Source organism: Oryctolagus cuniculus, chromosome 17 (genome assembly GCF_051225735.1).
Source record: "Oryctolagus cuniculus isolate XC-2025 breed Fujian yellow rabbit chromosome 17, ASM5122573v1, whole genome shotgun sequence".
In the NCBI taxonomy this organism is placed as follows: Eukaryota; Metazoa; Chordata; class Mammalia; order Lagomorpha; family Leporidae; genus Oryctolagus; species Oryctolagus cuniculus.
In genome coordinates, this window is record NC_142883.1 from 45,689,541 (window position 1) to 45,717,207 (window position 27,667).

At 47.0% G+C, this 27,667-nt stretch overlaps 1 protein-coding gene across 4 annotated transcripts; it reads right to left on the reverse strand.

Annotated features, from left to right (window-relative positions):
- On the reverse strand, positions 1 to 27,667 carry TMIGD1 (transmembrane and immunoglobulin domain containing 1). 4 transcript variants are annotated; one of them, XM_089317547.1, is made up of 7 exons: positions 27,481 to 27,667; positions 14,501 to 14,673; positions 12,374 to 12,652; positions 6,900 to 7,178; positions 2,063 to 2,166; positions 1,138 to 1,178; positions 1 to 568 (listed from the first exon to the last, which is right to left on the reverse strand). In XM_089317547.1, the coding sequence occupies exons 2-7, from the start codon at positions 14,580 to 14,582 to the stop codon at positions 565 to 567; spliced, it is 789 nt and encodes a 262-aa protein (XP_089173673.1). In that variant the 5' UTR covers positions 14,583 to 14,673; positions 27,481 to 27,667; the 3' UTR covers positions 1 to 564. The 4 variants fall into 4 exon arrangements, with proteins under 4 accessions (XP_089173673.1, XP_008269174.1, XP_069917266.1 ...); XM_008270952.5 differs by lacking the exon at positions 27,481 to 27,667 and adding an exon at positions 17,092 to 17,174; XM_070061165.2 differs by lacking the exon at positions 27,481 to 27,667 and adding an exon at positions 17,092 to 17,151 and having other exon boundaries at positions 14,501 to 14,603.

Below are 27,667 nucleotides of genomic sequence, written 5' to 3' on the forward strand. Positions count from 1 at the left end.
GCAGTTTTTCATGATTCTAAATTTATTCCAAAGAAGTGCCTTATATCTGGAGTTTCTATCCCACCTTCTTTTTTTAGTCCGAGAACATTTCTTTTATGAAATGACAGTGGGAGTGGAGGATAATTGGTTGATTTATTTATTTTTTTGCCTTCTTGGTAATTTAAAAAGTTGATCACTCTGTGTTGTCCCCTCCTCTGTTTTGGGAGGAAATTGCACAGATTTGTGAAACCCCAATGTCTGTGAGTCTTCTACCTAGAAAAGTCCATACCAAATAGTAAATGGTTACCAATCTCTTTGGAACAATCTCAGTTCATTAATAGATACTTCAAGGAGAAGAGGTAAGGAAATCTTTCATTCCGAGCATCTATCTCCATAAAAACGTTCCATGCGTATACCAAGTTAGTCATAACAACCACTGGGAAGTGATTAGTGAAACGCGCTTGTTCGTAACCTCTGACAATTTGACAGGAATGAATTTAATCATAGCAACAAATACAGATGGGACTATACACATTGTGCTCTTGATGTCATACTCTTCTTGTATTAGATGGCAGCTCAGCCTTCTCATCTGAAATGAACCAAGAAATTAATTGTCATGATGATTGTAGCAATAAGGAAGACAATTCAGGACCAGATCCACACTCTCTGACAGAGCGCCTTTGTTCTTGCTGCCGCTAGGCACTGTAGTTTACAGATCTCTGTCTTCTTGGAGGCTCCAACAGGGCGCACTTCCCATGTGCTGGAGCCTGACTGATTAAAGGGAGCTGCAAAGAGCAGGCGGGATTCCAGAGGAGGAATGTGGCTCCTGACCTTGTTGTGAGGGAGGGTGCGCCCGCCCGGCTTCCCCCAGGGCAGGCCCTCTCAGTTGTTTGCATTGTGTGGCAATGCAGTTGCACAAGCATTAGACAAACTGGCTTAGAGAGTGGGCGTGAGACCAAAGGTGTTCTCAGTTCCGGGCAACCTTCCAACCTGTCTTTCTCCAAAGTGGAGACCGATTTTCCTCTGCCTTGCGTTCTCCTCTGAACCCCTTCACCTTCCAGGACCTCCCATCTCTGGAGGAGTTTGCCTGGAATAGGCTTTGTAACGCACACTGCTGCGCCCCACTGTTATAGAAATGACACCAGCCAGAGTACTCACAGAGCTGTTTCCTTCTGAGAGTCCTTCTCCTTTAGGAAGAGCTGAAAACAAGCAGAACAAGGCCAATGAGTTTACTGGATCTTCCAAGGCCTGTGGATAAACATTCCAAATGCACCGAGGTGGCTGAGGGACAGGCATTGGCTCAGATCTCATTTCTTTGGCCACATGAATAGTTTTCACTGATCTTAGGGAAGATATAACTCTGAGTCAGGATGCTTCCAGGATTCGTGGGCAGTTGGCTATTTCCTTCTTATGTGAAAAACATGGCTCTGTACTGGAAAAGAAGGCAGGGTTTCTCCTCGGGAGGCTCTGTTGCCTGAATAACATCGGGTGATGTGTTTCAGAGCGAGTGCCCCTTGCTGAGTGGGGAGCTCAGCCTGGGACATCTTTGTCCCTGCCATCTCTGCCCTCCTTTGGCCCTGGGGCTAATGGCAGAGTCAAGGGCACGGCGTTAACCTGTGCATGTCCCTATTCTGAATCATGCTGGCCAGCAAGGCTAGCCGCTCAGCAATCCAAACACCAGCCCACTGCAGCTGGGGCACGTGGCCGCGTCAGGAGCAGAGCATGCAGGTGTCCAAGTCCAGAGCAGATGGTCCCACCCTACAGTTATTTGTTGATCCACAGGCACCACAGCACCAATAAAGGGAAATGCACAAGGAATTAAACATCAGCCCCAGCTCCCTACCCCTACCACCACAGCTATTTTCATTCAGGCCATGACCATATGTGCTTCTATTCTGTGTGAAGCTGTACTCATAATATATGTGCAAGTTTTATTCCCTTGAGTGATTCCATTTTAGCTCCCACCATTGAGATCAGGCTCAACTTTGCCCGAGAATGACTCCCAGTGCAAGTTATTTATACAGCATGTTTCTGCCTTCATTTAGGTGACTTTTAACCTAAATAGCTTAGAATACTCAGATACCTTCAATATCTTGTTTCTTCTAGCAATAACTCCAAAGCACAAGGTCAGAAAGACCACAACACAGGCAGCAATAATGGGTTCTATTGGTACTCTCGTCGTTTTATCTGTTGGAAATGACAAACAAGAGAAAAGGAATAAATATGTATATGCTTCTAACTTACTTGTTTCTACTCTGTCCCAGACACAGTACCTTGCACTCTACCTGTATTTGTGTCATTTTTTTTAAAAGATTTTATTTATTTATCTGAGAGGTAGAGTTATAGACAGTTAGAGGGAGAGACAGAGAGAAAGGTCTTCCTTCTGCTGGTTCACTCCCCAAATGGCTGCAATGGTCAGAGCTGCGCCGATCCAAAGCCAGGAGGCAGGTGCTTCTTCCTGGTCTCCCATGCAGGTACAGGGGCCCAACGACTTGAGCCATCTTCCACTGCCTTCCTGGGCCATAGCAGAGAGATAGATTGGAAGAGGGGCAGCCGGGACTGGAACTGGCGCCCATATGGGATGCCAGCGCTGCAGGCAGAAGATTAACCTACTGCGTCACGACACTGGCCTCTGTGTCATCTTCTTTAACTAAGTGCTCCCAACAACCCTGTGGGGAGCAAACCGGACTAGACTGAGTTACTGGAATTAAGACTTATTCTATGCATCTGCTCTCCCACAATATGGCGCTGGGAGAGAAGTAAACAGCTTCCGCACAGCTGCCTCCAGTTCAACCAATAAACTGTAGGACTTGCTCCTGATTGGAGAGCAGCGTACTCGGCATGTGGGCAGCCGAGTTAGGATTGGCGGAGGAGGACTATAAAGGAGGAGAGAGCCGGCATGCACCAGGAACATCTAAGGGGAACATCTAGCTGAAGGAACACCTGTGCAGCCCCCGAGAAGAGCCGGCCGGCGGTGTGCCGCTCCCCTGCGGAAGTGGGGAATGTGGCCAGGGGGAACTGCCCTTCCACGGAGGTGGAAGGGATAGTAGCCAACCCGGGAAGAACCAGCAGCAAACCCGGGGAGGGCCGAGCAGACGAAAGAACAGCGCAGGGTCCTGTGTCGTTCCTCCGCGAAGAGGGGGAGCGACATAATGGTGCCGTGACTCGGATATGAAGCCTAGGCAGGGTTTAGTGTCGTTCCTCCACGAAGAGGGGGAGCGACATAATGGTGCCGTGACTCGGATATGAAGCCTAGGCAGGGTTTAGTGTCGTTCCTCCACAAAGAGGGGGAGCGACACAACCCCAAAAGGTAGGTATTATTGTCCCATTTTACAGGTGAGAAGTTAGGGGCTGACAGATTAGGCTACTTGTCCAAAGATACAGAACCAGTCACTGGCAGAGGCAGTTTTTCAATTTACTCCTTCGCGGAAGACTAAGTTCTAATACGAATAGCTCCCCCAAAGCAAGTCAGCAGGCCATGGATGCTTTCTTCATCCACAAGTTCTGTGGCAGAGAAACCAGAAGTAGGCCAGAGTCAATGTATTTTTCTTATCTTTCGAAAAGCCTGAAAGATATTAGGAGACGTCCCAGACAGGGAAAGAGAGGGAGGAAGGTTGTGAAAGCAGCAAGAAAAAGGGGGCAGAGCTTTCTCAACTGAGCAGGAGAGAGGCGTCTACAGGGCTGAGGAGCAGTGGAGTCCCTGGTACCTGTATTGTGATGGTGCCTTAAGCAGATGAGAAGACGTCAGGGAAGGGGGCTGCATGGTGGGCGGGCACTCAGCCTAGCCGAGGAGCCTGGACCGAAACCGGCACTTGGATGTGGGATGCAGGTCTCCCAGCAGAGGCTTAACTCATTGTGCCACAACACCTGACCCACACCATAAGTTTTTCAACGACCTTACCTGGGATCTGATGCCACTGAAGGAAGGGAGCAACGGGCTGCTATCACGGCTTAGATACCATTTGAGAATTTAAAGGAAATAAGGCGTGAACCACCAAGTGTGCGGGTTGAGGAACAGACATAGATATTTACTGAGTGACTGATGGGCGTGAGGCACTGTGGTCAGCCTTGCAAACCACAGGACAGACCCAGAAGCCTCCTCTGCCTTCATGGAGTTCCTATTCTGGTGTTGGGGACAGAAACATATAAAACTTAAAGACGAGATGAGTTGTTTGACGAAGACAGGGTCATACAAGGGGGAAAAGGCCAAGAGGAGCCTCTTTGAATCAATCTAACTTCAAAGCTCAAGCCCTGTAATGCTTCAAGATTATGGAATAGAATTCATCCCCCATATCTATACAACACACCAGTCAATTGCCTTGAAATCATTTTGTGTGCAGCTCCTACTCAGGATAGTCGGGGACAATGAACAGCCTACATTTCTTCTCTGTCTACGCTGTTCCTCAAAGCGATTCCTGCAAAGAAGTGGGTCATGCCAACCCTTTGGAGAAGTTTTGCTCCATGAGCCCTCTTTTGCTAAAGCCCTGGATCTCCATCCATAAACAAGCTGAAATAAGCTGTCTGAACCACTGGCTCACTCTGGAGTCCAAGTTTGTGTTGAAAGTGACTTTGACAAATGTAACGAACTGCACGGCTCCTCTTGTCCTGTTTTGCTTGCTTATTTTTTTAAATTTTATTTATTTATTTATTTATTTTGACAGGCAGAGTGGACAGTGAGAGAGAGAGAGAGACAGAGAGAAAGGTCTTCCTTTGCCGGTGGTTCACCCTCCAATGGCTGCTGCGGCCAGCGCGCTGCGGCTGGCGCACCGCGCTGATCCGATGGCAGGAGCCAGGTGCTTCTCCTGGTCTCCCATGGGGTGCAGGGCACAAGCACTTGGGCCATCCTCCACTGCACCCCGGGCCACAGCAGAGAGCTGGCCTGGAAGAGGGGCAACCGGGACAGAATCCGGCGCCCCGACTGGGACTAGAACCCGGTGTGCTGGCGCCGCAAGGTGGAGGATTAGCCTATTGAGCCACAGCGCTGGCCATGTGCTTATTTTTAATCAGACCTGGTAGCCACCCCCACTCCGACCACCTTATTCACTAATTTCAACACATGGGCTAACTTGTATGCTCAGGAAAGATCCATGATGTCATTTCCAGCTCTGCGTGGCCTCATTTGGAGGCAATCCCACTGAGCAGCGAGGCTGGGAGAGGCTCGTGGGAAGCTTGGCACTCTGCCTGAGCACCAGCAGCAGAGCGCTGATGTCATGAAGGCAGCCAACAGTCCAGGAAGTAACAAAGCCAGGAGAAATCAGAAAAACAAGTTGGTTTGGAAGAGCTCCACCCAAAACAAGTTTCTGCCCACCTAAAAGGCAATGTGCTGATTGCCACAATTGCTGATTGCCACACAATTGCTTTTTTTGTGTAACATAGAGCAGTTATGATTTCTCCTTAACCAAGAGGGGTAATAGGACTCCCCAGTCTCCAAGTGCACTCTTCCAGCCAATCAGGATGGCATGGCAGGAGAGCCTACCTCACCACACTTTCCTGGTGTGAAAAGGAGGTGAAAAGCCTCAGGCTTGCACAGGGTGCCCCCTCCATTGCTCTGTCCCCTAAGTACTTGGGATATTTGTGGGTTTGGCTTTTAAGGCAAGCAGCCCCTGGGCAAGCTGTCAATGCTCTGCAGGATGAATTGCAGAACATGCCAGAAATCACAGCGATGGGCATTCAACCAACAGTGCCTCTTCTTCCCCATAAGACTCTCTCTTCATGTCCCAGACCCCTCTGAAGGGGAGAAAACAGGATGGCCCATGGTCCCACCATCCAGCACTTCTGACAGGGGTTCAGCTGGCTTCCTGTGGACTGGCAAGCATAGTGATGAGTGGGTACCGGAGGCAATGACAAAGTGAGTACTGTTCTAACAAGATACGAGAGCCTCAGCTTGTTTGGCTGCTCTGCCGGTACTGGCCCAGGCCCAGGCCATGTGTGCATGAGTGTATTCTGCAACTGCTACCCAGGTATCTCGCCTTTCTCTTTCTGCATGAACTGGAAACATGAGAAGGGAAAAACGCTCAGAGCCTCATTTGTTTTCTGTCATTACAGAGGTGGTAAACCTGGAGAGAGGAAATCTGAAGCCAAGAAAAAGATCTTTTTTTCCTTAGTTTCTTCCAGGCCCTCATCTGATTAGGCTACAGGCTAGAATTTCAGAGTTAAGAGCAATTTTAGAGATCTATTTTGGTATTTAATCTGCATCTTTCTCCCCTAACATCTGACTCCTGTTTGTGATTAGGCTGTGAACTCAGAAGTTCAGTTCCTACACACCTTAGTACCCAGGAAAATTCATGAAAGCTCTGTTCTCTAAAAGCCAACCAGAGTTGCTTTCTACATTTGATTCTAGAAAAGGTTCTTGGGTCAAAAAGCAGTGTCCAGGTGCTGGTATTGCTTACAGCAAGTTAAGCTGATATTTGCAACACCCACATCCTATATCTGAGTGCTGGTTGGAGTCCCAGTCCACCTGCTTCCAATCCAGCTTCCTGCAAATGCACCTGGGGAAGCAGCAGCAGACAGCCCAAGTCCTTCAGCTCCTCCCACCCATGTGGGAGACCCAGATGGAGTCCCTGGCTCTGGCTTCAGCCTGGCCCAGCCCTGACTATTGCAGCCATTTGGGGAATGAACCAGTAGATGGAAGACTTCTTTCTCTCTCCGCTTTTCAAATAAAAAACAAATCTTGTGCTTGCTTCGGCAGCACATATACTAAAATTGGAAACAAATCTTAAGAACAGAAGGAGTATCCTATGTGGAATGGACATATTTATCCAAAAAGTAGAATTCTTAGTAGAAATTTCTTGGGGTAGGGATAATTATCCAAAGAAAACCCTAGCTACTAATCATAATGGTCATCATCATTTGTTGTCAGTGAAAATACACAGAACATCTATTCTAAGTTTTGTACTGTACTGAGTGTCAAAGACAGTTACCTTTAACAACCAGGTGAAAGTCCTTGGTCTCCATTTTCAGAGGTGAAGTTGCGACACAGCGGTAGGTTCCATTGTCAGATTTCTTGACTTTGCTGATTGACAGCTGAAGAGACTCACTCGTCTGTTGGACCCGGTGATGGTCTTTCTCTAAGTTAATGATGCTGTCTTCTTTGTACCACATCATCTGGGCCTGAGGGTTGGATTTCACATTACAGACCAAGTTCACGTCACTGTTTTCCTCCACTGTTTGGAAGTCATTTCCACTTAGGAGAGGAGCGACTGCAAGAGGCAAAGGTTCAGGCTGGGTTAGAGCACAGCGGCAGTCCACTGTCCACATTCAAGACCTGCCTCCAGTCCATTTTGTTCGGATGGGTCATTTGACTAATTTGCCATTGGCACGAGTCTTTCATTCACTGGACAGAAAAGTATTGAGTGCCTACTGTGCGCCAGGCCCTGGGCTGGGAGCTAGGCAGGAAAGGGTAAATAGCACATCTGATCCCAAAGCTCCTAGAACTTTCAGTGTGGTGGTGAAGACAAACCGGGAAACAGCACATAGTTGTGAACATAATAGATATGACAATGAATCTGTACCAAGGAGGCGATTTTTTTCTTTTTTTTTTTTTCTAAAGAAACATTTTATATTTAAGATTTCGTAAGTACAACTTTAGGAATATAGTGATTCTTCCCACCATACCCGCGCTCCCATGCCCACTCCCACCCCAACTCCTCCTCCCTCTCTCAGTCCCATTCTCCATTAAGATTCATTTTCAGTTAATTTCATACACAGAAGACCAACTATACTAGGTAAAGATTTCAACAATTTAGACACACACACACACACACACACACAATTTGAGAACAAGTTTTACAGTTAATTCTCATAATACAACTTATCGAGGACAGAGGTCCTGCATGGGAAGTGCACAACGACTCCCGTTGTTAATTTAACAATTAACACCCAAGGAGGCAATTTGTAATACTTCCCAAGACTATGAGCCTGGGGTCCTTGATCTCTGAGAATTAATAAAGTAAAATTAACTACAAGAGCACAATAGCAGGAAAGCAGGCGTTGCTGTTAGCCCTAATTTCATCTACACCACTTAGATGCCTTTGAGACAGTTATCTACTTGCCACGTGCTCGGTATCCTGATCTAAAAAATGGGGTAATACCTGAGGATTAAACCAGAAAATCCTGGTAGAGAATCAACCATAGTGCCAGCTACTATTATCCTTGTGCCGGTGGAGGGCCACTCACACCCTCTAGTTTGGCATTTTATCCAGTCACATTTTCCCTGGCCGCCTATTTACCAAGGCACACTAACATTTCATCAGTGAATGATTTCCCCCTTGCACAAGGTTTCCTAATTGTGGCAACTCTCATCTTTGAAGGTGAGTGGGTCCCTTGCTCCCCTTCATGCAAACAGCTACCCACTCCCTCCACGATACGGACAGTGGTAGGACCCATGGACAGTCAAACACACTGATCCTCACCAAATAATTCCAACCCTCAGCTCCACCAACGCTTTCCAACGTGGCGGGGGAGAAATGGCTGAGCTGGCTTCCTCTCTTCTCTACATCCCTTGTGTTTGCCTGCAAAGGTGCAGAAGAGTAATAAAATGGTTGCAGGGTGGGGAGGGAGAGGGGGGAGAGAGGTGGAGACAGAGGAAGAGAGGAGTTTGTGTAATCTGCACACTGAATAATTAGACCCTGAGTAGGCTGCGCTATTAATAACTTTCCCAGAAGAGTGACATTTTGTTGCTCTTTGGAATGAGCTTGAATTCTGCACCCGTTCCCACCGAGGATGCTCTATGGTACTCAGATATGCAGGAAGCTGCTGGGAGAGGACACAGTCACCAGCAGACAGTTACACTTGTGGACAGATCCTATTCATTGCTCCCTTTAATGATTTAAAATTGATGTTTAATTGCAGCAGGTGTACTTGAATAGACCCTTTTTTAAAAATCAGTAAAGTTCAAATCAAGTTCTTTGGCTACAGCCTGGCTACTTCCTGAATTTCTGGTGATTCACACTGCTATGAGACTGCAGCAAATTCTTCCAGGTCTTTTTCGTTTTTTAAGCTTTCTGTACATAGAGTATATGTTCTCGATCAGAAATATATGGTATTGTTTGAGGAGCACAGGAAGAGTTTACATAAAAGACCTCATTCCCTCAATAATCTGGCTATTTTTGAGATGTATCCACATTGAACCATAAATATTTATCTCATTCTCTAGAGTGCGATCATTTATTATGTGACTCTTTGATCACTTTAGTTTGATGAGCGTTAGGCTGTTTTATTTAAACAATATCACACACTGCTAAAATACACACCCTTGCATGCACATGCACGTGGCATGCATTTCTCCAAGGTTAACATCTAGGAGAAATGAGGGTCATGCAGTAGGCACACTTTGGATTTTGATAGGACATGAAACAGATGGTCTAGTTTCTACCTTTAGCAACAGTCAGCAAGAGAACCTGCTTGTCTATGCCCTCCCCCAAGCAGCATAGCATGAAGCTTCCATTTAGTTTATTTTTGCTTTGTTCTTTACAACATGAATAATACTTCACTTGGATTGTACATAATACTCATCCCGTTTATAAGCTCATTCTTGTCTATTAATTGATGTGTTTCTGTCAGTTACCATTACTGCTGAGTTACTGACCAATTGGATCCACATGAGTATGTATACCCTTCCATGTGCTTAGCAAGAATGATGTTTAAGAGCTTGCTGTAAAGGTGATTTCAATAGCAGATTGAGGCTGGAAAACAAAACAATCCATTAAGCCAACCAATCACATTACTGGCGTTTCTGCCATATCTCCCTTAAGAAGGTACAGTGGGGAGAACACTAAACCAGGAGCCTGGGAGCTGGGGCTCTGTTCTCAGCTCCAAGTGTGGGCCTCAGTTTCCTCACCTGCCTTTGTACAAGACCTCTGCGGCCCTCTGATAGTCTGTATTCTACCAGGTAGTCAGACGGACTTGCTAAAACTCACATTTTATAAAGTCATTGAAAATGAAGCACAAAGCTCCTTTGCTTGGGAACACGCGAGTAATTCCCTCTAGAAGCTCAGCCTGCAGGGCGCCAATGTTCTGCAGAGCTGGGCTCCTCGGCAGCTTCTCCACGCCGTGCCTCAGGAGCAACAGCCTCAAGTTTTCACAGGGAAGTTGGCTGAGCTCCCTGGGCTCAAATGGTTTCGACTTTTAGGACCAGGTTCCAAGCCAAGAGCTCTGTATACCAAATCATACCACACCACCATCCTACCCCACCTCGCCCCTCACCACACCGTGCACACCTCCCTGGTGCAGAACCAGGTTTCTACCCAAACAGCTCACACAATCACTTGACATTTGACACAGGACCATCTGATGGTCTGCAAACGCCATGTAGTCCCACCAACGAGCTACCAATACTTAGAACCCAGTCAAGAGGCCGGTGCCATGGCACACTATGTTAGTCCTCCACCTGCGGCGCCGGCATCCCATATGGGCTCCAGGTTCTGGTCCCGGTTGCTCCTCTTCCAGTCCGGCTCTCTGCTGTGGCCGGGGAAGGTAGTGGAGGATGGCCCAAGTGCTTGGGTCCCTGCACCCGCATGGGAGACCAGGAAGAAGCACCTGGCTCCTGGCTTCGGGTCAGTGCAGCTCCGGCCGTGGCTGCCATTTGGGGAGTGAGCCAACGGAAGGAAGACCTTTCTCTCTCTCTCTCTCTCTCTCTCTCTCTCACTGTCTATAACTCTGTCAAATAAATAAATTAAAATCTTAAAAAAAAAAAACCCAGTCAATGATGAATTTCACCTTTTTGATTTTCAGGTAATTAAAGGATCACCTAATGAAGAACCTTCTAAATAGAACACAAAAGTTAGGAAACAGAAGGAGAGATAGTAATTTAAAATATTGGGGCCAATGCTATGACATAGCAGGTAAAGCCACTGCCTGCAGTACCAGCATCCCATATGGGTACCGGTTCAAGTCCTGGCTGCTCCACTTCCAGTCCAACTCTCTGCTATGGCCTGGGAAACCAGTAGAAGATGGCCCAAGTCCTTGGGCCCCTGCATCTGCGTGGGAGACCCAGAAGAAACTCCTGGCTCCTGGCTTCAGATCGGCCCAACTCCAGCCATTGTGGCCATTTGGGGAGTGAACCAGCAGATGGAAGACCTCTCATTCTCTCTCTCTCTCTCTCTCTCTCTCTCTCTCTCTCCTTCTCTCTCTCTCTCTCCTTCTTTTTCTGTGTAACTCTGACTTTCAAATAAATAAATAAATCTTTCAAAAAATAAAGATTTATTTTAAAAATATTTGTAATTTAAAATATCAAAGTGCTTAAAATTCCAGTATGACAAAAATAATAACTTAAAATTTCAGAAATAGGAGCAGGGATTTAGCCTTGTTAACTTGCTGGATCCCATATCACAATACCCAGATCCAAAACAGCTCTGGCTGCTGATTCCAGTTTCCCGCTGGTGCAGACCTTGGGATGCCACAGTGATCACCTAAGTAGCTGGGTTTCTGGCAGCCAGGCAGGAGACCTGGCCTGAGTTCCCAGCTCCTGGTTTTGAGCTTCCCCAGCCCTGACTATTGTAGGCATTTAGGGGGTGAACCAGCAGATAGAAGTACACACACACACACTCTCTCTCTCTCTCTCACACTCTGTCTGCCTCTCAAATAATGAATAAAAATTGAGCAAGCATTTAATAAATTTTAAATAAAAATTAAATCAAAACAGGTAAGAGAAATACTTAGAATCCTAAATAACAGCTAATTTCCTCAATTTACAATATCCTTACAAATTAACCCAAAAAAAAAAAAAAAAACAAATAGCCCAGTAAATAGAAAACTTGATAAAGGACATGAGCAGGAGCAGGTATTTTACAAGAAAGAAGGCCGGCGCCGTGGCTCAACAGGCTAATCCTTTGCCTTGCAGCGCCGGCACTCCAGGTTCTAGTCCCGGTTGAGGCGCCGGATTCTGTCCTGGTTGCACCTCCTCCAGGCCAGCTCTCTGCTGTGGCCTGGGAGTGCAGTGGAGGATGGCCCAAGTGCTTGGGCCCTGCACCCCATGGGAGACCAGGAGAAGTACCTGGCTCCTGGCTCCTGCCATCGGATCAGCGCGGTGCACCAGCCGCGGCGGCCATTGGAGGGTGAACCAACAGCAAAGGAAGACCTTTCTCTCTCTCTCTCGCTCACTGTCCACTCTGCCTGTCAACAACAACAACAAAACACGAATAGCCGATTCATTTAGGAAGAAGTGAACAATTTCATTTTTAACTTTAAAAACGAAAATAAAATTGCAGATGAGGTTGGCAACTTAGAAGTTGCGGCTAATCACTGCTCACGGTGTGAGGAAATAAGTAAGCACTTCTGTGCTTTGTTGTGGGAGCACCGACGGAGCAATGTGTCAACAGCAAGAGCTAAAAGCGAACAGTGACTTTCCGAGGTCGGACGTGACTGGCTGGCCAGCAGCTCCTTGCCCCTTACTCACAAGTAACGTTCAGCACCACAGAGATGGACACAGTCTGATTCCTCTGCAGCCTGCAGGTGAAGCTGACTCCGTCGTCACTTTCAGTGATGGAAGAGACGCAGACAGAGCTGGAGTTGATTTTGTTTCCTGCTTGCAAATCCACTCTCCCCTCGTTTCGGTACCAGAGAAGTTCTTCAGCCTCAATGTGGTTCTGCACAGCACATTCCAGAGATTCCAGGGCACCAGGCTGAGTATCCAGCGTGAAGTCCTCAGTCTTACCATTCACAGTTAAGACAGAACCTGGGAGTATGGGGAGAAACTATTAAGACACACAGAGGGAGGCACCTAGAGGTCCATTCCCTAGCGGGGATTGATTAAATGAGTTATGCTACGTAACTACAACAACTCACAGTCATATTGATCTATATGATTTATAAGGAAAATATCCCACAATTATTAACCTTTTTTAAAAAAGTTAAAATACTAGTTACCAAATTTTGCTGTACATTGGAATCCCCTGGATAGCTTTCAAAAAGAAATATGACTGGTTCTCGACCCCAGACATTCATTAGCTGACATGAATGCAACTTGGACATCAGGGTTTTTTTTTTTTTTTTTTTTTTTTTTTTTTTTTTTAAGCTTTCAGGTTGCTTAAATATAAATTCTGAGGGAAAGGCTTGGGCTTATATGTAGAGAATAAGATTTATAAAAATAGACAGGTGGGCGTTTGACCCACCTGCTGGTTCGGATGTTTGCACCCCATATTGGGGTACCTGGGTTTGAGTCCTGTTTCTATTTCCAATTAGATTTCTGCTAATGTTCTCCCTTGGGCAGCAGGTGATGGCTTGAACAGTTGAATCCTTGCCACCCACACAGAAAATCTGTATTAACTTACTGACCCCTGGCTTCAGCCTGGTCAAGCCCTGGCTGTTGTGGGCTTTTGGGGGATGAACCACGCAATGGGAGCTCTCTCTGTCTGCCTCTCAAGTAGATAGATCAATAAAATGTAAAAATAGAGAAAAAAAAGTGGAAAAATACTTACCAGACTGAATGTGTATTCTTTAAGAGGTTGGAAGTAGGAATGCCAGGGATTGGAAAGTAGAAATAAAAAGAAAAGACTACAGCAAATGGGGAAAATATTTAAGATATAACATTAGCTGAAAAGGCAGAATATAAATTATATCTCTATCAATTGAATATGGATCAGAACTGATTAATAATAATAAAATTTAATAATAATCCAATAGGCAAAAACTGATTTGAAAGCAGTTTTCTGGTTAGATGATAGGATTTTAGACAAATTGTGTCTTGCCTTCTGAAGTTTTGCCAGTGTAGTAAAACAAAAAGATGTTAAGTAGCTGTGGTTTGCAAGAAGGCAAGATTTTATGGAGTGGATAGTTAAGAGGTGTGGCAGGATTTTTCTTACCTCTGACTTTTAGAAATCCATTCATAATAGTGTAGTGGAATTTCAGTTTTTGTTTTTCTGATTCAAGTAATGAAAGCTACAGAAGAACTTTAGCTGGCAAAAACCTGCCTCCCAGGTGACATTTGCTAAGACTTGTGTATTCTGTAATCCCAGTACCTTTTCTTTCTAAAAGTATAAACTTCTAGTATCAGTAATGGAATTGTTGCCTAGCATTTTCTTAAAAATCTGGAAGAATACACACTGAAATGTTGAGTAGTTACCTCTGCGTGAGGGGACTTGGAAGGGGATTACTCTTTTCCTTATTGTTCTGTAGATTGCCTACTTCCACAATGACTGTGTATTACTTTTCAAATCTGGGGGAGAGGAAATCACTCCCAGGTTGGGGTGGGAGCGAACGCAGGAAAAATTTCCAGCTAAGTGGTGTGTTCGAACCAACAGAAGAGTGGGGGTGGGATTCGTAACGGAACACATTAAAATGCGGGAAACGTCTGTTTGTGGTTCTGGAGAAAACAGAATACTTTCCCCTGCCTTGTACATGCAGAACCATGAAACTTCTATTTTCTCACTAAATTTTGTATTCTGTTTTCTGACCCCTATCCTTTGAATCCTACCAACTGTGTTGTTGTTCCAATTTGGAATTTAAGGATGTACCCAATGCCCCCTGATTACTTTTTTAATCTAAGGCTTATCTAAAAAGAGGCCAAAAAAGAATGTTCACTTACTCATCATCTCACGTGGCAGAAACAAAATCAGTAAGAGGAGAAATGTGCACACTCGCAACAGACTGGTGCTTGTCCAGGCCATCTTTAATGAATTCAAATTGATCTACCGAGGGAAAAGAGTGTAACTGCTTCTGTACTTTGGTCTACGAGGAGCTTCTGAACATTCCTCCTGTCTTTATGCATTAAAAAAAACAAAAAAACAAAAAAAACAGATGAATCAGCCCAGCTATGATGGTGCTACCTCTAGTTTTTAATTAAACAACCCTCATCTGGTGGTGTTCAAAGGACCTTTAGCATTAAGGAGTGTTTTTAAGTCAACAAGAAGAAAACCACAAGGAAATAGGCTATGAGATATAGGGCAGCATTAGGGCAGTCCCAGAGAAGATAAAAGCAGTCTTCCTGGCCGGTGCCGTGGCTCACTAGGCTAATCCTCTGCCTTGCGGCGCTGGCACACCGGGTTCTAGTCCCATTCGGGGCGCCGGATTCTGTCCTGGTTGCCCCCCTTCCAGGCCAGCTCTCTGCTGTGGCCCGGGAGTGCAGTGGAGGATGGCCCAGGTGCTTGGGCCCTGAACCCCATGGGAAACCAGGAGAAGCACCTGGCTCCTGCCGCAGCGGCCATTGGAGGGTGAACCAACGGCAAAAGGAAGACCTTTCTCTCTGTCTCTCTCTCTCACTGTCCACTCTGCCTGTCAAAAAAAAAAAAAAAAAAAAAAAAAAAGGCAGTCTTCCTTAGAGAAATTGATAAAATGTTGTTTTAGCCAAAAAGAGAAAGGAAACTTTCTTCATGGTCCCTACTGAACAAACTAATTCTTGTTTGGAAAGCCTCTTGGGTCATTTTTGTAATGTTGTCCTCCGATAACAGAGAGTTTTTGAGATTATTCCAAATCCCACAGATTCAAATGATATACACTTAGAACTGAGATTCAGTGGAAATGCAGCCTCTAGTTTTAAAAGCTCATCTGTTTGCATTCCCCCTACCCCTCCATTTCTTTCCCCCTCATAGCACTCCTTCCACTGACCCAGGGTGGAATAACAACAGTAAATGATAAAGGTGTCCTACCATCTCTCTCCCTAAGGTGCTCTCCTTCCATCTGGGGAAAAAAACACATTCATTACTGCTTTTCTTTTTTTTTATTTTTTTTTATTTTTGACAGGCAGAGTGGACAGTGAGAGAGAGAGACAGAGAAAGGTCTTCCTTTGCCTTTGGTTCACCCTCCAATGGCCGCCGTGGCCGGCGCGCTGCGGCCGGCGCACCGCGCTGATCCGATGGCAGGAGCCAGGAGCCAGGTGCTTTTCCTGGTCTCCCATGGGGTGCAGGGCCCAAGCACCTGGGCCATCCTCCACTGCACTCCCTGGCCACAGCAGAGGGCTGGCCTGGAAGAGGGGCAACCGGGACAGAATCCGGCGCCCCGACCGGGACTAGAACCCAGTGTGCTGGCGCCGCTAGGCGGAGGATTAGCCTATTGAGCCGCGGCGCCGGCTCATTACTGCTTTTCAAAAGAACTGTTCCAAATATTGTAGAGACGCTTGCAGGATGCTTTCCAGGCAGCAGCCACCGTGCTGAACACTTTACCGTGATTTCAGTCACAAGCAGCCTCCACAACCTCCCTCAGATGTGGTTTCTAAAGGCTGAGAGAGATGAGGTCGTTTGCCCTGGATCCCAAAGACAGCACATGTCAGGGCTAGGATTTGAATCCAGGACTCCCAAGACTGACTCTCAACCACCCGACAGCCTGGATTACTACTCTCCCTCTTTAGAAGCTGCTGGGGCAGACGTCTGGCTTAGCAGTTCAGACACCTGCATCCTCTATTGGAGCACCTGGGTTCAATACTCAGCTCTGGCTCCTGGTTTCAGCTCCCTTGCTAATGCAGATACCGGGAGGCAAGTTGTTGGGTTCCTGCCACCACGTGGGAAATACACATTGAATTCCCAGCTCCCAGCTCCCAGCTTTGGCCCTGGCTCTCTCCCTACTGTTGCCCTGGAGGAGAGAACCAGAGAATGAAGGTGCACTCTCCCTCTCTCTCTATCCATCTCACTGCCTATCAAATAAATAAACAAAAATTAAACAACAGCAAAAAGAAGCTCCTGTAACCCCTCTAGTCCCTGGCCATTCCATAGATATTAGTAACTTGGGAGATTTTTTTTCCCCCTTGACACAAATGCTACTTTTCAAGAGCTGGAACATACCTCCTCCTATTCTCCTGTGCCAAGCCTGTCCTGACAAGAGCAAGTTCCATTCCTGCCAGGCTCAGCCTTTCTGGCTGGTAAGCTTACATCATTTTTTAAATAAGGTGCAATTAGTATGAATATGGATTCTTTCACAATTTTAAATTTTTGTCAAAAAGATTTCCATAGATTGCAGATTTCAGAATTTGGTCATTAACAGAGTTTTCTCAAGCACTTTCCCCAGTAGGTGCTCAATAAAAAGAGAGCGTGTGCCTCTTGCTACCCTATTAATGGGGAGAATTGAGTTCTTCTCTTTCCTTCCACTCCACCAAGACGGCAACTTTTCCAAACGCACGCCCCTCACTTGACTTGCTTATAGTTTTCATGACTCTCTACCTGCTAGAGGAGACAGTTTTACACTCACCCACAGAGCTTGGAGGAGCTGAGTTCCTTGGCCCACTGTTCCTCGGTCTGGGAGGCCTGAATGCTTTCCCTGGTACTTTCCTTTATAATACTCGAATTTGAGTACTTTATGACAGTAGGGTCATGTCGTTGAGATAAACTGGGTTCAAAGTCTGTTTCTCTTTATGGATTCTTAGGGAAGACATAACTAGGAGGACATCTGCCTCCCATGTAAGTTTTCATGAGTGCCTGGGTCACTAGGTGGGGCCAGGTATTACGAACAGGGATGTGTTGTTGCAAGGAAGCCTCCACTTGTGCCGCAGTTTGTAGCACGTCTCACCGAATACTGCTGTTCTCAAGTTAGATGACTGTGCCGTGATAATCTGATAGTCTGCAGATTGTGATAGGACACGTCCAAGGAGGGGTTTGCCTTTCACAATAGTCAAACGCACTAGCAGATTCCACACAAATTAAATAGTGCAGGAAAGGTGTGGCCAACCACTTGCGACACAAGCCGGTGGTGAAACTGTTCCAAGCAGGCACAGCAGGGGAGAACTTGATCCCCTTAAGGCTCTCATTTGATTGGAGAATCCTTGAATTACACTTTCAAGAACAAGCCATTGAGGATAGCCTTTTCTTTTCATGGGTAAAAAAACACGTTTATGTTACTGTTAACTGCAAATTTTATTTCCAAGTAAATAATATCACTCTCCTTTATACAAAACTAGACTAGAAGGGTAGCTAGGGTTATCCACACCTAACGGACACACTGGTTAGGCATAGCAAGAGATCTGCCTCTTACTAGCTAAGTGGCTGAAAAGTTGTTTAACCTCTATGAGCATCAACTACTTCATCAATACAATGGAACAATAATAGCACCCTCCCCAAAGAGTCATTGTGAGGGTGAAATGAAGCATGGAAGCTGCACACAGGCAGCTATTAGTAAGCAATAGCTGTTACTATTAATATAGGCTAGGCAAGCATAACATTGTTCAAGTAAGAATCATAAGTAAGAGCAGCTCCTATTGGCTGGATCGAAACATCTGCAAAATAGATTGTGAGTTTACTCCCCTATGGGTCTGAGATCAATGTGCTTTACTGTTACTATTTCTGAATGGATTGATCAATGCATTCATGTCTTGGTTCCAAGTCCCTGCAAAGCAGATCTTGAGACAAAACTTATTTAAAGGTGATCCCTAGAACCACAACAAGGAGGCAGGATTTGGAAGGGAGGAAACTAATGAAGAATGCGTTAATGAACAGGTCTCTGCTGTGGGCAGCTGTTGCTGCAGACTGGCCCCTCTGGCAAGTTCTGTGGAATGCTCCTCACAATCAGCTCTCTCAGGCTGGCTAAGATTGACCAAGCAAAGACACTCAGGAAATCACCTGCTTTATAGCAACTGTTTGCTGGTAACTTCTATGTAGGCCAAGGGGATGTGGGCAGGGCACAGACAGCAAGTGCTATTACTGGATATTAGATGATATTAGGAAGTACTGGTTAATTGTCTTTAGGTATTGTAGTTGTGGAAGGGAGTGTCCTCATTCTTGGAGGATGCCTGCTGAGATATTTGGGGGTTAAGTGTCTCATTGATCATAAGTAACTTTCAAAAGATTCGGCAAAAATAAAGGCGTGCGCGCACACACACAAATACAGCAAATGTTAACATTTACTCAATCTAGATAGGGATATAGATATCTTAATTGTATTATTATTTTAATATTTTATATTTTATATTGTTAATGGCTAAAATGTAGTTGGTAGATGTTTATTGAGTATCTACTATGTGCTAAATATTGCAAGTACTGGGGATACCAGTTCCTTCCAAGCCATACAGTGCCCTTGTCTTGAGTTAGGAAAAGATGGCTTGTCAAGTCACTCTACTGCCATCTGTGGACACTAACTGTAATAACTACACAAAGCTATGAGGTCTACAAAGTGAATGATGCGCCCTGATTTCCAGGTTAAGTGGGTACCCTGGGAGATATCTAGATGAGTAAACCTCCTGGCCTTCAAGGGTCTTTACCTTCTAGAGTGGAAAGATAAACATGATGGTCAGGAACCCTGAAGAGTGCCCTCAGATGCAGGGAGAGATTTCACATGGAAATGGTGCAATGGCACCTCTTCTGGAGAGTCAAGGAAGTGATGTGACTTGTCCAAGGTCCTGCCAATCCCTGGAACCTTCTTCCTTCCCCAGCTGAGAAATCATTTTCCCTTAAGTATTTCATCCTATGAAGTTAACCATTAAGCCCAATTAGTTTGTCTGGTTGGATGCCATATTACCAAGAGTCCAACATTCCAAAGCGTCCACAAGTAGCTTGGGCCCAGAAGAAGAGAAGAGAGGCAGCCTTGAGTCTGAAAATTCCTGGGGGATACAGACCCATCTGCTGCACATCGTCCATGCCCAGGCGCTTCTGGGAAAGTAACAGAAGGCTGCGACTCACATCGGGAAGTCTCCTGGCACTTTTTTCTCATCGTGTCTGAGGAGACTCAGAAAGCTCGTCTTTACCAAGCCTCCTGGGTTGGGTGCTGTGGCGCAGACGGTTAAGCCACTGCTTGGGACACCTACATCATTTATCAGAGCGCTGGTTTAAGTACTGGCTCTTCCACTTCTGATCCAGCTCCCTGCTAACGTACCTGGGAAGGCAGCAGATGATGGCCCAAGGACATGGGTCCCTGTCACTCATGTGGGAGACCCTAATGGAGTTCTGGGCTCCTGGCTTCAGCCTGACTCAGCCCTGGCTATTGTAGGTGTTTTCAAAGTGTACAGCAGATGAAAGATCTCTGTCTCTCCTTCTGTCTGCCATTCTGCCTTTCAAATAAGTAAATCTTCAAACAGCAGCAGCAGTCCTTCCAAGTAACTCTGACAGTGGGTGGTGATCTCCCTTTGTAAACCACAGACTACAGAACCACGCATTGGCCAAGGTGATGAAGGTGAAAGCCTTCTGCTAAGGGGAAGAATTCAGCTCAGTGCCAAGTGCGTGGTGGGCACTTAAGAAACTTTGGCCTAAGGGAAAAACGGGCAGGATGCCCACTTGGAGATAAATTCCAGGTGTTTTGCTGTTTCAATCCGGAATTCAAAACGGCATCATCCAGACCAACTAAAGTTGCTCACGGGACCTCAGAGCGTCTGCCTTAAATAGCTTCAGTGATTCTCTAACTTCCAATCTCCTGATGTTAGGGTTCCTCCACCACCAGAAATCTTAGACCTCAAGATCTGAAAGGGTTGCCAGGTGTAAGCAATAGAAATACAGGCCATCCGGTGTGAAGTTCAGCTAAATAATGAATCCTTCTTAATATAAGTATGTCCTGTGCTAACTATAGTTCATGACAAAGTCAGGGTTTGGAATATACTCATGTTAAAGAAAAAAAAGCCTTGTTTCTCTGAAATTCAAATTTAACCAGGCATCCTGTCTTGCATTTGGCAGTTCTCCATCTATCTAACCCTTGCTTTTTATTTGCTTTTTCAAGATTTATTTATTTGAAAGGCAGAGTTCGGGGGAGCGGGTGGCAGGAAGAAGGGGAGAGAGAGAGAGAGAGATCTTCCATCTGCTGGTTCACTCCCAACTGGCTGCCATGGCCAGGGCTGGGTTAGGCTGGAGCCAGGAGTTTCATTCCAGTCTCCCACGTAGGTACAGGGGTCCTAAGATTTGGGCCGTCTTCTTCTGCTTTCCCAGGCCATAGCAGAGAGCGGGATCAGAAGTGGAGCAGCTGGGACTCAAACCAGCACCCATGTGGGATGCCAGCACTGCAAGCGGAGGCCCTATTCACTACTCCACAGCACCGGCCCCAACCCTTGCTTTTTAAAACAGGTGAGAAAATGAAGTTCAGAAAGGAGAATGCGATTTGTCCAAAGGGAAACAGCTGTTTAGTGGCAGAGCAGGCATCAGGATCCACTGAAGATTCCTGGCTGCCACACAGCAAATGCCCTTTTCTAAACGTCCTAATTTAGAGTTTCTTTCTTTCTTTCTTTCTTTCTTTTTTTTTTTTGACAGGCAGAGTGGACAGTGAGAGAGAGAGACAGAGAGAAAGGTCTTCCTTTGCCGTTGGTTCACCCTCCAATGGCCGCCGCGGCTGGAGCGCTGTGGCCGTTGCACCGCGCTGATCCGATGGCAGGAGCCAGGTGCTTCTCCTGGTCTCCCATGGGGTGCAGGGCCCAAGCACTTGGGCCATCCTCCACTGCACTCCCTGGCCACAGCAGAGAGCTGGCCTGGAAGAGGGGCAACTGGGACAGAACCCGGTGCCCCAACCTGGACTAGAACCCGGTGTGCGGTTCTAGGCGGAGGATTAGCCTAGTGAGCCGCGGCGCCGGCCTAGAGTTTCTTAATTTGGCTTCTTGAACCACTGTGGATGATCTTTAAACTGCCTGAGAAACTGCTGAAATTGTTGACGAAAATGTGTGCGTTTGTGTGTGCAAGCACCTGAAGATACATCCAGGTATGTTCCTGGGAAGATGGTCTCTTAACCTGAACATACTAAAATGTTATCCTACCCTCCACAACCCACCTACATCAAAAACAGAACTCCCTCGGATCTACCCTCCAGGCTCCTTCTGTCTTTGCCATGATGGATTTTTGATTGGCTGGGAGGAGTAAGAGAACTCTGCGTCCCCATCACCAGGTTCTGTCACTCATCCTCCCATCCAGCTAGCAGATGCCTGGGATTGTCACTGATTTACAGGTGGGGCCACCAAGGCTTATGGGCCTGGGGGTGAGGATGATAAAGATGGTAACCCGAGTGTGTGAGCTTCCAGAACCTATGCCCCATGCCGCAAAGTCTCTGCCTCCACACTGATAGCGAGTGGGAAACCGTCAGTGGGTTTTTGTATCCTCAGCTTCCTCCAGCTGTAGGAACAGCTGGCCTGGAGTTAATGGCGGTTAGGTAAGCTTTCAGAGACCAGGAAGGAGGTGACAGTGATGTGGCCTTCACTATTGCCACTAGAGGTCCCTTGTCGTCTGCAGTGAGTCTGGTGTCAGGCTTTCTAGGGCTAAGAAGGTTCTCTTGGAGCAGCTTTCCCGGCATAGCTGGTCTGTTCCATACCACACGGTCCTGCAGGACGGATGGGGAATTAAATGGCTTCTTCACAAGCAGGTGGATAATGTCCTCCATCATCAGTCTTGAAAGCAGAACTCTTAAGTGGGAACAGGATTCTAAAGCTTCTTCCTCATCCAAAAGAAAACACACACACACACACACAGGACGTTCCACTGTTGCTAGGCAAACAACCAATTTCCTTCCGAGTGTAGTCTGACTCCAGGGGTGTGTTTACTGGAAGCAAATAAAGCTTCAGATTCAGGGACCCTCTGCAGAAGCCCCTTCTAAAGGCCCTGGTCCAGGTCACATTGTAATTGTAATGTTGTGTTCTTTTCCTTAAAGAAGTTCTGCCCGCCCTCCAGGACATAAACTCTGAAGCCCCCAAGCCGAAGCCCCGTGTGGATCTGGCCCCGCCTGGCTCCAGGACATAGGATTCCAGAGGAGAAGAATCTGAGGGTGGTGTTTTCAAAAGGAAACCCTCCCTGGAGGCTAATAAGAGAGGGTTTCCTGTAGGATGAGGAAGAGAGACACTCAAGTGCCAAAGAACCAGGCAGCCACTTGCCTGCCAAAGGGCACAGGTGCTCCAGGGCCAACAAAGGTGAGGGTCTCTCCTCCTCTTCCCTCCCCTCCTGCCTTTCCTTCCCCTCCTTCTCCCCCTTCCTCTCATCCCCTCCCCTCCTCTCCTTGCCAGCTCAGCACTTTCTTTTGGTAAGTGTTTGCCAAACCTGTAGGCACAGTGCGGCTCCCTGACAAGCCTGTGGCATCCTGTTGGTACTTTCTGAATAAACAAGTGGTCTTGCCAACCATTGTGTAGACTTGGGAGAGCAGGGACAGCTACAGTTCCAGAACTGCTGTGGGTTGTGGTGAGTGATGAACTTGACACAGGGGTAGAGGATCAGGGTGCAATGAACGCTTATGTTTGGGAGAGAGGGATGGATTCTGGGATCCACAGCCTTAGATGCAGTTGAGTGTGAGAAGCTGTGAGGTTTTCTGAAAGCGAGCGTTGCTGGAAACCTGTGGGTTCTGACTGGTGAGACGTAGCTCCGTGTATCTCTTCCCAATTCTGCATTCATTGATCTCAACTTGGTAGCTTGCAGGCAGCCATGCTAGGAACATTTATACCATTGAAACTGTCAATCACTAAAAATCAGGGCTCTCCTCTCCACGACTGGCTGTGAAACATTTACCACCAATTCATTGCCTGCACTGCACACACGCCCTGCCAGCTCTCTTCCTGTGTATTTGTGTGCATAAACGCACAAGGAAGCACACGTGTACCATTTCCTCTCTGAGGCCAGCTTGGATTTCAGCAGAACTCCTTGCTCGGTCATGCTGACATCTTTAGTATTTCTTTCCTAATCACATCCTGGTCCCAGAGTGATCTCTCTCTTGAATTCACAATTGTTCCCTCCCTTACATCATGAGGCTTTCGATGACTCAGGGGTTAAGTAACCAACTGTGAAACCTTCTGAAGCAATACTACAGTTGAACAGCAGGTTACCCTGCCTGTCCACAATTGAGCAGCGAAGATGCTATCAACAACAGGGCAGTGTCATCCAAATGGAAACCCTGTTAAGATTTGAGTGTGTGGGTTTTTTTTTTTTATGCAAAGAAAGAAATAGCTCCCATATGTTGGCTCACTACCCAGTGTCCACAATGAACAGGGATAGCCAGGCTGAAGCCAGGAATCCAATCCAGGTCTCCTATGTGGGTGGTAGGAACCCAGTTACCAGAGCCTTCATTTCTGTATCCCAGGGTCTTCAGTAACAGGAAGCTGGAGTCAGGAGCCAGAGCTAGGTATCAAACCCGTGCTGATGTGGGCTGCAGTCTTAGCCACTGGGCCACATACCTTCCCCATTATGTTCTCATAGGAAACTCAACAACTCAACACTCTGGAGTTCTTATCGACATACTCCCTGTTACTCTAGCACGGGAAGAAACTTGAGCATCTTCTACCAGGGTAGAAACAGGCAAAGAAGTCATGTGACCTGCTTGGGTCAGATCCAACAATGAATGTTACTTCTTGGCCTGAAAATCTTGAGCTGTGAAATATTACACTGGAGGGGCCGGTGCTGGGGCATAGTGGGTAAAGCTGCCACCTGCAATGCAGGTGTCCCGTGTGGGAACAGTTTGAGTTCCAGCTGCTCCACCTATGATCCAGCTCCCTGTTAATGAGCCTGGGAAAGCAGCACAAGATGACTCAAGTGTTTGTGCCCCTGCCATCCATGTGGGAGACCTGGCTAAAGCTCCTGGCTCCTGGCTTCTGTCGCCCAGCCCCTGCCTTGTGGCCATCTGGGGAGTGAACCAGTGGATGGAAGACCTCTCTCTCTGTCTCTACATCTCTCTCTTCCTGCCCCCATAACTGTGCCTTTCAAATAAATAAATCTTTTTAAAATTTTTAAAAATAAAAATTATATTACATGGGAGACCTAAGGAGGTGACTGATATTTGCATGCCTACTTCATGCTACTATTACAACAAATATTCTTTGCAGGAGACAGTCTTACCCATAATTTCCAGAAGAAAGAACTGAGGCCAAGGAATTTAAGCACTCTGTTTAAGGATATACACCTGGTAAACAGGGAAATATTTTGCTAATAATTTGAATCAAAACCTTTTAGGGGGCCAGTGCTGCAGCGTAGTGGGTGAAGCCATCACCTTCAATGCCAGTCTCAAATGGGTGCCAGTTTGAGTCCCGGCTGCTCCACTTTTTAAATTTTTTTTTATTTGACAGGTAGAGTTATAGACAGTGAGAGAGAGACAGAGAGAAAGGTCTTCCTGCCATTGGTTCTCTCCTCCAATGGCAGCTATGGCCAGTGCTGTGCCAATCCGAAGCCAGGAGCCAGGTGCTTCCTCCCGGTCTCCCATGCAGGTGCAGGGCCCAAGAGCCTGGGCCATCCTCCACTGCCCTCCCAGGCCACAGCAGAGAGCTGGACTGGAAGAGGAGCAACCAGGACTAGAACCCGGTGCCCATATGGGATCCCAGCACCACAGGCGGAGGATTAGCCAAGTGAACCATGGCGCCCGCCCTGACTGCTCCACTTATGATCCAACTCCTTGCTAGTGGCCTGAAAAGGCAGTGGAAAATGGCCCAAGTTCTTGGGCCCTTGTACCCACATCAGAGACCCAGATGAAGCTCTTGGCTTCAGATTGGCCCAGCTGCAGCCACTGCGATCATTTGGAAAGTAAACCAGTGGATGGAAGACCTCTCTCTCTCTCTCTCTCTCTCTCACTGCCTCTCTGTAACTCTGCCTTTCAAATAAATAAATAAATCTTTAAAAAAAAAACCCTTTTGGAAAAATCAAATAACAGGGCTTGTCAGAAAACCAAACCTTAGCCCTATATCTCTCCTGCCCTCCCTTGTTCTAAACCTGCTCCCCAAGGCAACTCTTTTAAACTCTTACCTATTTATTCAGTTAGTGACCGTACTGTCTTTAAGCAGCAGATGTATCACTACAAGTACAATGATTTTGCTTTGTTTGTTTTATGGCTGTATCCTCAATGCCTAGAACAGCGCCTGGCACCTGGTAAGTATTTGTTGAAAACAATACCACCACTTCTTGATGTTTTAATCAATCTCCTGCTTTCAGATGAGGATGTCGTGTGCTCACAGCATAACCCCTTTACCTCCCCAACTGTTCCCCATTGAGCTCCTATCAGCACTTCTAGTTCCTTGGCTGGGGGACACCTTGATTTCTCCATCCACAACCACAGATAACACCTCTGGACCCCGGTGTGGGAATCTCGATTCCCAGGTAGGTCACACCCTTCCACTTCACCCTGACCTCTCCAGACCTGTGTCCCTCTGCCTAATTTGGGGGAATATATTTTTAAAAACTAGACACTGGCAAATGGATTTGGAACAAGAGGCATAGATCAAGGGAGAACAGACGGTAATGGAGTGAGTCCTAGCTTGTGTTCAAATTAAAGCTAAGTTTAATTCAGAAGCATTCGGGAAAGTATCCAAGCTGATTTTTTCCGATAGTCTCCTGTTCCCTAAGCTGCATTCTTGCACAGGACTTCACATTCACGACAGGGATACTTTGGACCCAAGACACGGAGGGTACTCTGTGCTCTCCACTGCTCTCACTGCCTCACAGTGCCTCCATGGACGTCTCCCTGGGCAGGCCGAGGAGGGGAGCCGAGCACGGCCCTGGCGTCAGCCAGAGAAAGTCACTGACACTGGGAGTGGAGGTCATGAAAAGAAAACAGTCACGGGCTTTGTTTTCCAGAAGCCTCTGGCTGGCACTGCACTCACAGCGCAAACACTGTCCACGTTGGTGCCTTAGACAGACTTCCTGTTGTATCCTTTCCCTGCCTGCTTCCAGAAAACAGCTTCGCTTGTCTTTTATCTGCACTTCCTCCTCCCAGCTCACACCCACTCCTTGTTCTTAAAGGTGCCTGCTGGCTCTGTGGATCTAAGGAATTTGATCTACAAGTCTTGCACCTGGCAGGCCTTTGGACTTGGGCAGCATCCAGGGCCGATGACAGGTCAAGCTGGTTCAGAGGCCCACAGCCTCCTGCTGGCCCTGCTACCTGCCAGAACCCCAAGGAGCAGACCGTGCCCTGCCCTTGCCCCATTTCGTGGTTCAGCAGGGCACCCAGCTCTCCGCAGGCTGCTGCCCACTCTGGACACAGCAGGCCGGTCAGCACGTTCTAGGTCCTTTCTCATTACCAGCAGGAACCTGGCAGTGTTGCTGTTTCTTCCAGGTGACACCTCCTACTGAAAGTATGTCCAGTAGGAAGTAGTGGGGCAGCTAGGCTGCGGCGAGATTACAATCGAATATGCATACATTTAGGATTGGAACTTAAACAAAGCCACATCGTTAGTCAGGATTAGATTCAATTAGGAATCTCAGAACAATCTGGAAATGGCTTAAATAAAAATACCAACTACTTTCTTGCACATCCTTAAGAACTAGCCAGAGATAGTCAGCCCAGGACTGGTAATAGCAGCTTTTGTTCCCGTCATGGGAGAGAACAGTTACAGGCTTAATACCAGTCCCACCAAGGAGCTATGCCAGGTCAAGGTGACAGCAGGAAACTTATAGCCTGTATAATAGACATGTAACCGAGGACACCAGACTTTTAAATCAGGATCTAACTTACTTAGACCATGTACCCATGTCCAACACCTAACATAGCTCAATGAGTTGTGCCTACTGCTGACGGAGCACTGAGAATGCAGGCCAGGCCAGACGGAAAATCCCTAGAGAGCTGCACTGGCCAAGGCATGTGAATTGTGTTGTACCCATAGAAGTTTGTGGATACCGAGGCAGGCTACCCTTGAGAGAACCCCCATGGCCCTTGCTTCCTGCTACTCATGGTGAGGGAAGGTTTTTGGGTTTTGTTTATTTGAGAGACAGACAGAGCTCCTACCTGCTGGTTCACCTCCAAAATGCCCACAATAGCCAGAGCTGGCCTAGACTGAAGACAGGAGCCAGGAACTCCATCTGGGTCTCCCATGTGGGTGGCAGGGACCCAATCCCTTGAGCCATCACCTGCTGCCTCCCAGGGTGTGCATCGCTGGGAAGCTGGGAGTGGAGCCAGGACTCAACTGTAAGTG

Excerpts from the sequence above, each read along its gene's own strand:
- TMIGD1 (XM_089317547.1), bottom strand. The coding sequence starts at position 14,582 with ATGGCCTGGACAAGCACCAGTCTGTTGCGAGTGTGCACATTTCTCCTC. Across the intron at positions 12,653-14,500 it reads TCTGCCACGTGAGATGATGA|GTTCTGTCTTAACTGTGAAT; the intron begins GTAAGTGAACAT and ends CCATACTCCCAG. Across the intron at positions 2,167-6,899 it reads CTTTCACCTGGTTGTTAAAG|ATAAAACGACGAGAGTACCA; the intron begins GTAACTGTCTTT and ends CATTTCCAACAG.